Source organism: Notolabrus celidotus, chromosome 8 (genome assembly GCF_009762535.1).
Source record: "Notolabrus celidotus isolate fNotCel1 chromosome 8, fNotCel1.pri, whole genome shotgun sequence".
Lineage (NCBI taxonomy): Eukaryota > Metazoa > Chordata > Actinopteri > Labriformes > Labridae > Notolabrus > Notolabrus celidotus.
The window spans coordinates 27,588,628-27,598,490 of NC_048279.1; the positions used below are offsets into that span (position 1 = coordinate 27,588,628).

At 40.5% G+C, this 9,863-nt stretch overlaps 1 protein-coding gene across 2 annotated transcripts in view; it reads right to left on the reverse strand.

Annotated features, from left to right (window-relative positions):
• Positions 1–9,863, reverse strand: part of slit3 (slit homolog 3 (Drosophila)) — a 316,661-nt gene that overhangs the window by 265,113 nt on the left and 41,685 nt on the right. For both annotated transcript variants that reach the window (XM_034690744.1, XM_034690743.1), the window contains 2 exons: positions 7,979–8,050; positions 1,403–1,474 (listed from right to left, as the gene is read on the reverse strand). In XM_034690744.1, the coding sequence (XP_034546635.1) occupies positions 1,403–1,474; positions 7,979–8,050 (144 nt within the window). The remainder of the gene's footprint in view (positions 1–1,402; positions 1,475–7,978; positions 8,051–9,863) is intronic.

Genomic DNA, 9,863 nt, shown 5'->3' on the forward strand with positions numbered 1-9,863 from the left:
GTGACAAAAATAATCCTAAAATCAAGTCTAAAAAGTAGACAGCTTGTGGTAGGAATGCTACATGTTGGGTGGTATGGGCATCAACATTTGTGAAAACATGCATTATAGGTTGCTGCTTGTCATCTAAAGTAAGTTTACAATTCAAAGCAGTTATGGTAGAATAGATTGAATAGGAAACAGTCTACAAATATCCTGGTTCAAGAATAAATCTTTAATTCTGCCCAAGCTTTAAAGGTTTACATGGATCATTTAAAAGGTGCTCATGCAGGTTAAGGCAACTGCAATGGCCATTTCTTGCAGAATTTTCACCTTGCCTTTAAGTCAGTGCATTTTTGATACTCCAAAGCTTTTCAGTCAAGTTCTCTTTTACCTTTTTTCACCTTTCCATGGCCTGTGGCTTTTAGAAACTTAAAACACAGAAGAGTAGACTTTTTCAGCAAACACAACTATGGGAACCTCCAATAATATCTGCCTCATGGAAACATTATGAAAAGGCGAGAGAGAACTCAGAAATATAAAGTCCCAGAGCTGGTATTCGCTATCCTCACACCTCACAGCACACATAGACTACACAAATGAAACCTGATACTGTATATTAATTTGGGTTGCACACCCATACACACACACATTCTCATACATGACATACGAGCTCAAAAGTGCACACAATAATAACTGCTGACACATAAAGTCAAAAGTAAGAGAAAAATACACACTCACACAGACTACACACACCGGGTGTACTTTCAGCTTTACTTGAAAGCAGCCCAATACAAACAGCTATAAAGCTTAGAAGGTGTTTCAACCTTCAACCTGAGCTGACAGAGACTCTGTGGGGAGAAGACAAATAGAGAACCTGAGCGCAGACAGAGAGCGCACAGGGGAGGAAAAGGAGACAGGGTGGGTGCACTGATGGGACTCAAACACACAAAAAGAGTAAAAGAAAGGGAGTGAGTGTGTGTCTGGGAATGTGTGATGAAATAAAGAGAGAAAGGGAGAGAGTGGGAGGCTTCTCTTCATCAGTTTGACCCGCACTTACACTCTCAACACTCTGGGAAAAACGACATATTCAGGAATAAGACAAATCCCACACGAGTCCAAGCAAAACATTCACTCCAGGAACACTTTCACCTCCAAGAAACGCACACACGCACACACCTGACACTCTTTTCCACCTCTCAACAGGAGCACAGAGCGGCGCTGTGTCACCTGGCGCAGGACTTGAACCTTCAACCCCGGTTAAAAGTTCTGACATCGCACCGGGGCTGTGTTTTCAAATGGATCACGTATCACATCAAAAGAGACAGGAAGGAGGCAAAGAGGGAGCATGAGGGAAGGGTCAGCAGAAGATGAGGAGGAGGAGAGGAAAGAAGGAGGGAAGGAAAAACAAAAGAGGTGTACTCACAGTCGTCCTAGTTTGGGGTTGGACTGGAAGAGAAGCTCTGGGAGGAACTGGAGTTTGTTTCTGTTCAGACGACTGTGGAGATAAAAAGAGAGGGAAGACAGGAAGTTCAGTTCAAGAGAAATTATTGTACAATTGATTTTGTTGAGAGCTCAACATGAAATATCAGCGTGTACACACAAGGTCAAAAACACACTCATCAATAACTCAAGATTCGTGCTTTTGGTTGATTCAACTATCACCAACCAGGGGAGTGCATCACCTTGGGTTACAGTTCAAAGGTCAAACTCATGGGAAAGTCTGTCTGGTTTCCTCTGATCATGACCTCAAGGTTATCACACTGTGTCTCATGTGTGCACATGTCAGTTAAAAGCTACCATGCTTTCGCTTTACATCCAGATATCACTACCAGGTCTGATTTGACCTGTGAGTAAAACGAGGCACCAGTTTGGGGTCCAGTTATCTCCAGTAAGACGTTTTCAGTAAAGATAATGCTTTCCATGGGCACTTCACTTCATTTACTGTGAGTGTGAGGGGCCACCAGAGCTGTTATTCATTTAGCTGTTATTCGTGTTTTTAGATCCAAAGTTGCACGCCCCAGAAAAAAAATATGCCAGGGTTTCACTCATCCAGCAGGTTATTGCAAGGTTCATTAATACGCACAAATTGTGAAATTTTTTTTTAGGTTTAGCACAGAGTCAGCTGTCAGGTCTGAGAAGTTTGCACCCTTGGTAAGAAGAGCAAGGTTTGTGATGTGTGTGTTGGAGTGGTTGCTGGAATGGGGCCAGTTCACTTCCTTGGCACTGCCAGGCTGCTGTTTAGCAAAGCACTAGAGCGCAGACTGTTGGGAATGCCCATCCATGTGCAGCCCTCTCACTCTGACATCCATTGATGGAAGTTCATAGGGTCCTGATTATGCATGTGTATGCTCACCCTGTGTGTTGGACATGCTCAATAGTAAAAGAAATATATACTGTATATATTAATTTCCATTAGGGTTAAAGAAGTATCTCTTTTTTTACTTTTCTTCTTTTTAGTATTCTCCCAATCTGACAATTTTGGTTTTTAATCTTGGTCGAAAAACCTTTAAGATGCTTGTAATGTCTGTTGCTATCTTCCATTACAAGTAAAATATTGCCCATACCATCCCTTGTTTAACCCTCCTGTTATGTTCGTTTCTCAGGAAGAGCAATAATGTTCCTGGGTATTTAATTATCCAAAAGGGTTAGAACCCCCCAAAAATCCCAATAAACATCTTTTAATCTCATTATTAAATCCATTACTATCCATTTAAATCAATATTTGGTGCAATAGTATTCTTTAATCCTCACAGATCATGCTTCAATGAGAATATCTCACTCGCTTTTAATGAATATTGTTGTTAAAACATTTTTAAATGTACATTGGAAAGACCTAAGTATAAATACAATAGTTTTACATGACATAGATTTTGTTTAATTTTATTTTGAATTTTGAATTATAGTTTTTTTTTATGAAGGGATGTTGATACATTACTACAAGGCACCTCTTCTGTCACATGCTGCCCAGATTTTTAACCTGTTTTTAGCTAGTTGAGAAGGCATATATTGCCTAAAATGTGAAATGAACCATTTTAATTGTATATGTTGATTTCACCTATTAAGCCAAGTGAAGACGTTTCATACCGAAAAAATACTTTTATTTTATTTTTAACATCAAAAAGGTTCAATTTGACCCACAACATAACAGGAGGGTTAAGTATTTAATAGACACATGGCTTGTATTTACAAAGGCATAGGAGGCAAAGGAAGACGGAAAGAGTTAATGACTAGCTTCACCCAACAGGTAGACGTATGTGTGAGTGTGTATAGGAAATGTGTTTTCATGTAAGTGTGTTCAGACAGAGGGTGGGGTTAGCTGCTGCAGAGATAGATGAGGATAGCATGACTGCAGGGAGTGCAAGTGTTATCAAGCTACCAAAGCATTCGGCTGAGAAACGAGGCGTGGATGGGAAAAGGGAGGGTGGGAGGATCAGGGGGGTCACAGCGTAGAATCTGTGCTGGAGAAGACACAGACACTAACCTTTTCACCCCGCTGATAATGATAATAAGACCCTGACTCACTCTTGTGTGCCCCGATGGAAAGAGAGACACAGTCCAAGAAGAGATTTCCTCCATTTGAAATAATTGACCCCTGCTCCGAGAGAATAACTGCTGGTACCGAAATGAAGCTCATGATCGGCTACTATTACACTTATGAGTCACTTTAAGACTTCAGCTCACAAATCTGTTCTGGGTTTTTTAAGAAGAAGAATCCTTTGTGTACTTCTTAAAAATAATGACGAGTTTACTTTGAAACAACACCAGACCACAAGTTGATGGGCACTGTATATTTAGAATTGGAAAACTCTCACTAAAAGTCATAATAAAGTCCAGCAGAGATAGTCTGGAGACTTGAGAAAACTGATCTCAGAGGGCAAGCAGCTCAAAATACAGAAATCTGTTGGAAAAACCAAAATCCCTGTCTCTAATAAATGAACTAAAACCTTATATAAGACTTAAAAGCTAGTCAGGAATTCGGGCCATGCAGTAAATGGCAATTCTATTGTTTTTGCAATGTAAACATTTTCAATGAATTTATTACAAAAGTCTGAATTTATTGCAATAAATACAAAGTATTTATTTCTTGTTTAGCACTTCAATGCAATCAAATGGAGGCCTGGTAAACTGTCCATGCTTTTACACTTTACATTTTTACTCAGTCGGATGAAGCGGCAGCCAGCAATAAGCTTCCCTCTGATTAACTAGTGCCAATTTAGTGATGCAGAAAACTGCTTTTTGGATTTATTTTGATTCAGGAGGGGAATGTTGCAAACACAGATATTGTAATACATGAAGAACAACAGAAATATCTATATCTACTTTGAAGGATCCTTAATTTCCATTCTATTGCTGCTGCTTTGAGTGCAGGAGGAAGAGGACTGTCCTGCAGCAGCAGCTGGAGTTGACAGAGTTCTGTTCAACCCGAAGACGGTTGAAGGTACTGCATTTTTGTTTAATCATAAGCATGAAGCGTTTTGCCTCCTCCTTTTCTTTTGCCTTCTTAAAATGTTGCCAAACTTTGGACCTCTTTGCATGTTCAGCCATCCTTGCACACAACTGACCACCAGAAGTCTTCTTTAAGGTAAATGTTTATTGGCTGGTAATTATTTTTTATTCAAAATCAATGTTTGTTTGTGCATCACAGATTTTTGAATGAAGTGACTCAACTTGAAATGTAATGTTATATCAAAGGACCCAAAAGAGTTGATAACAGAATCAATAAGCTCAAACATTATTGGTTCTTTGGTTTTGAATACTGTGAATTAGATCCTAAATAGTACTGGGTTTCATCCCTACATGTAACTGTGACTTACAGCTATGGAAAACAATGGCAGTAGTGCATGTCTTGTTCCAGCCTATCACTCCTTATTGTTCTACTTTCTAGAACCTCAAAAAATGATGTCATCACCACAAGAAAACCAGCTTTGTTACCTTGAGATAAGGAGATAACCCAATTAATGGTAAAACCAGCTGTGCCAAGACCTGGGGAAGACTGAAATTAACTTGTAACTTATGACCTGTATGGTTACACGGCTGCTTAATGTTTGCTAATTTATTGCACTTCATATCGTTATCCAGATGTTGAACAATGTGATCACATATCTCTTATCAAGCTGGCCAAATGGTTATGATCTTCATCTAGACTTAATATTTCATGTTTAGACAAACATGAATCTCCTCACTTGAGAAGATGACATAAGCGCCATGTTTTTCACATTGTGACGCCATAAATCACACAGACTAAGCACAGAGACCTCTCGCCCCTGACCTTTCACCCTGACAGGCAGAACATCAGAGAAGCTGTCAGCTAAGCATTTTAAAAAGCATTTCACTATCAGGGAAGTAAAAACTTCAGGGGCCTCATCAGTCTTGTCCCAACAGCTGAGCTTTCCCCCTAAATGTGCTCCACCAAATCAGAGAAAATACACATCAGTAGAAAATGTGATTTAAAAATATCATCTCATTTTCAAAAAGACTTAGATGAATGAAATGCTTCTCACCCCTGACCTTTGACCCCTCCTGACACGCTGCATCAGAAACCCTTTTAACACCATGGCAACCCATCACCTCTCGCTTTCTCTATCAGACATGTGATCTCCATTTAGGGAGATACACATGTTGCTGTCACTCAGATACCGCCTGATGAGTTTGCTGTCACATGACCTTTCAGTTACCGACATCGTGAGACTGTGAAAGGACATTTGAAATATTGTAGTGTGCCTTAATTTCTTAAAAACAAGTCACAACATGAACAGACTCAACACTGAACTATTTCTCAGCTCCTGTCCAAGCCACAAACATAAATTCAACACTGATAAGCCTGCCAAGTTGCTAAAAACGCTGATCTCAATAGTTGCAGGTTGTGGTTTTGCAAACTGAAACCAACAGATAAAAACAAACGTATCTCCACTAAAGAAAATATGACTTATAAGACTAGTGTTTTCCCATTGTATGCTGAAGCCTGACTTAAACTCAGTGCAGCTGAAACATGGTAACATGTCCTCCTGCAAAGCTTCATCTCAACAACACAGAGGTATTAACATGCAGCTGTGTGTGTGTATGTGTGTGTGGGAAGTGTTGGGAAGAGCACTGACACCTTGATTCTGTTGACTGGAGTCTTGGTGTGAGCTCACACACACGAACGTGCACCATAACACACACACACACACACACACACACACACACACACACACACACACACACACACACACACACACACACACACACACACACACACACACACACTGAACAAGGCTGTATCTGTGAGACATTCCACGGTTGTGTGTTAAGTGGATGGGCTCTGGTGTCATTCAGGTACAGTGTTCCTGTGCATTACAAAATGTCAGTTCAAGTTAAAGGTCCTGTATATTGTTTTTTTTAGCTGTTTATAACATTTCCTAGTCGTCTTTCAAACTATTTTTTGAATTTAGTTGGAAGAAACATCAAATTCAGCCTCCATGGAGGATTTGCAGCCTTTCAGTTTCTAACTTCATCATCCATGCAGTGACCTGAGTGGGCAGGGATTAGGGATGGGTACCGAATTCGTTACTTTTATAGGTACCGACCGAATTCCGTCGGTACTACCGAGTACCGATTCACGTAAAATCAAACAGTACCATGTTTCGGTACCTGAACGCATCTTTGTGACTTTGAGGGAGTGGAAGAGGAGGCGATTTTCCATACTTTGCCCTGTAATAAAGTTCGAGACTGATCGGGTGGACGTCTCTGCTCTCTGCTCTCTGCTCTCTGCTCTCTGCTCTCTGCTCTCTGCTCTCTGCTCTCTGCATCTGCGCAGGAGCGCGCCAAACAGAGCCTGCAGCTGACAGGCGCACGCACTCACTGTGAGACAGAGCTGCAGGATTAAGTTGTTATTTTTTACAGTCTATGGTTGAGACAGAATCTCTCGCTCCGACTACCTGCCCTGTTTATAACCGTTCCTGTGTGCGTGAATGCCCAACAAGTAAGTTGTGTGTCCTGTTATTATAAAAAGACGGAAAACTGACTTTTCCCCGTCTGCAGGCGTTCACGCGTGTTCATTGATAAACTCCTGAAAGAGCAATTAAACGCCACGAGCACCTGTCAGCTAATATATCTAATCACCTATAGAATCCTGTTTCTGTTCATTTCATGTTAAATAAAATAAACATGTTGAATTTTAAAAAAATTAGATTTTATTATTAAACAAAATAACATTTATTACCAAATAAACACACAAAAGTACCAAAAATTGGTACCGTTTGGTACCGGTACCGATTCCCAGGTACCGGGTATCGGTACCGTATCGGTTCAAATGTGAAAGGTACCCATCCCTAGCAGGGATGCTATGATAATGAGGTGCTGTGATGATTGGCTACCTGAATGTTGTCTCAGGGTGCAGAACAGTGCAGAGCTGGAAAAACACCAAAACATGGCATGCACTCCAGAAGAAACTGTGCCAGAACACTACATCTATGATTCACAATCTGCAGCCACAGTCCCACCAGCATGTCTCTGAGAGGTCCGGTGAGTGTAATTCCCACTTTTTTACCTTTCAAGGAGTGGGACAGAGTTTGCATGCATTCTTATGTGAATCACTCCTGTCATTACATCACCACAGGAGCCAATTCAAATCAACGTGTGAAGCTCAGTTTTTTCCAGTAGGTGGGCTACAGAAACAGTGCAGAAGCTTTTCTCTTCCATATTCACAGGGTTGCTAGGCTAAAGGATGACCTAAGTATATATTTACAGGCATTGGGAAATAAGTTTTTCATCATAAAGGACCCTTAAGGGTATGTTTGCACTTTAATAAATTGAAAACTCTGCAGTCTCATATAAAATGTTTGCATGTTGGCAAATTTGTCCTCTCTGGCATTTATTGTCTGCTTTTATGTGTGCATTTTTCATAGCCTGTTGCAATTTTTACATGACTCAAAAAACCTTAAGTTTACATCAGCTGTTTAGCTTGTTCTTTTCACTTGCACACAAAATGTAAGGTTGCAGTTTTGTATGCTGAACTTACAGTCTCTCCAGCAGTCTGAGGTCTTGGAAGGCTCCTCTCTCAACGACAGTGATCTGGTTGTCCTCCAGGTGACTGCAGAGATCGGAGACACAGAGAGAAAAACGATTGTTTACAGGAAACAACAAAGACAGTTAAAAAACAATAGCAGTAGATATATTGCAGGGAATCCCTGCAAGAGAGACCAAGAAGATAACAGTGAATGTAAAAGTTTCAGAAGATATGCCTAAGCATTTCAAACCTCTAAGGTCACACTGAGGGAAATCACTTTAGCTGGGAATACATTCTGCAGCCAGGCTGACCTGAAGGTTCAAATTCAAAGAAGAAACTGGATATAAATCTTATTATCAGGACAGAAGAGCTTCAGCCGCTTGCCAAAGAGAAATTAAGAGATTTCAAACACTAAAGGAGAAGCTTACACTTAGAAAAAAAGAAGATTGCATAAACAAGCAATCAGTGCATCAAAAAAAATGACCTGGCAGAGTTTAAAAAGTTAAAGGCATGCAGCATTTCAAAAATGTCACAACCTAGAGAGCCAAAACAAACACTTAACAACCCATCCCTCTTCCACCCCTCAGAGGATACCTTCATCTTCTGCCTGTGTGTGCATGTGTGTGTGAGTGTGAGTGTGTGTGTATGTGTTTTCATGTTTTGGGGAGATCTAAAGTTTTCCAGATGGGACAGAGAAAAGAAGAGAGAGAATGTAGCCACTGATATGGGTGTTTATATTTTCTGTCTGATGATGTTAAGACTGACATTTCAGAAAACAGAGAAGATATTGGAAGAATGAAGTTGCTGAGGTAAAGAGTGGTGGAGGAGAGGATTGAAAAAGAAAAGGAAAGAATAAAAGGGGGAGAAGAGATAAAGATTAAGAGATGTAGAAGCCAAGAATGCAATGAGAGGGTGAGACAAATTGATAGAGAAAGAATGGAGAAGTTATATCATCAGAGATGATGTCTGGCCAGCCATGCAGACTTTGAATTGTTTTGGTGACCTTCCTTTAAAAGTTCTTTTAGGGAAAATGTTTAGACATGCAGCTGTTTTACAGCCAAGAATACATGGTCTGTCATACTGGCTCTTTACAAAATCACACATTGACACTCAGGACTGTCTTGAGTTAAGACTGAAATATGCAGTTGGCTTGAATATACCAGATCTGCTACTTGGCAGATAAATTAAGAGTCAGTTAAAAACATTAAAATATTTCAATTATCGCAGCACCTAAATGCTATAAAGGCCACAAATCATATGTTGTATCTAAGCAGCACGTCCCCTCGCCACTAGCTTTCGGCTGTAGCTCTGGCTAATGGCTACTACCACAATGCTATACTACCGGGTGTAAACCAGAACAGATGTCGGATGGCATGGTATTGCACGGGGCTGTTTGGCAATATTTTGAAAATAGAGATTAAGTTGTATATAGGCCGAGTCTGTTCGCAGCACAAGCAGGTGGACATAAACCTGCAAGGACAATCGAAGGCTGTTCCCTCTATCTCTGCTAACATTAGCCACACTCAGCAAAGCAATTTCACACGCTCATGCTCAGTCCTTGTCTGAACACAGTTTCCTGAAGACAGCACTTGGAGAATCTGTCATTATAAAAAGCAACAACAGCAGTATTGACGACACAATATCATAATAGTCAAGTGCAGCAGAAAAGGAGACAAAAACTGCCAAAGAAGAATAAAAGTAAAGAGTTTTCTGTGGAGAGCGCCTTGCTACCGACGAGGGCGTCACTACCACTGACTTTGTGGCCAAACATTTAAATGTATTGCCCTGATCTCGCTGAGGGATCATTCATATGAGACAACTGTAACTGTTTGTTTCAGCTGACTCCAGACTGTAGTTTATTTCATACACCCATAGACCTCAGTTATACACAGCAACA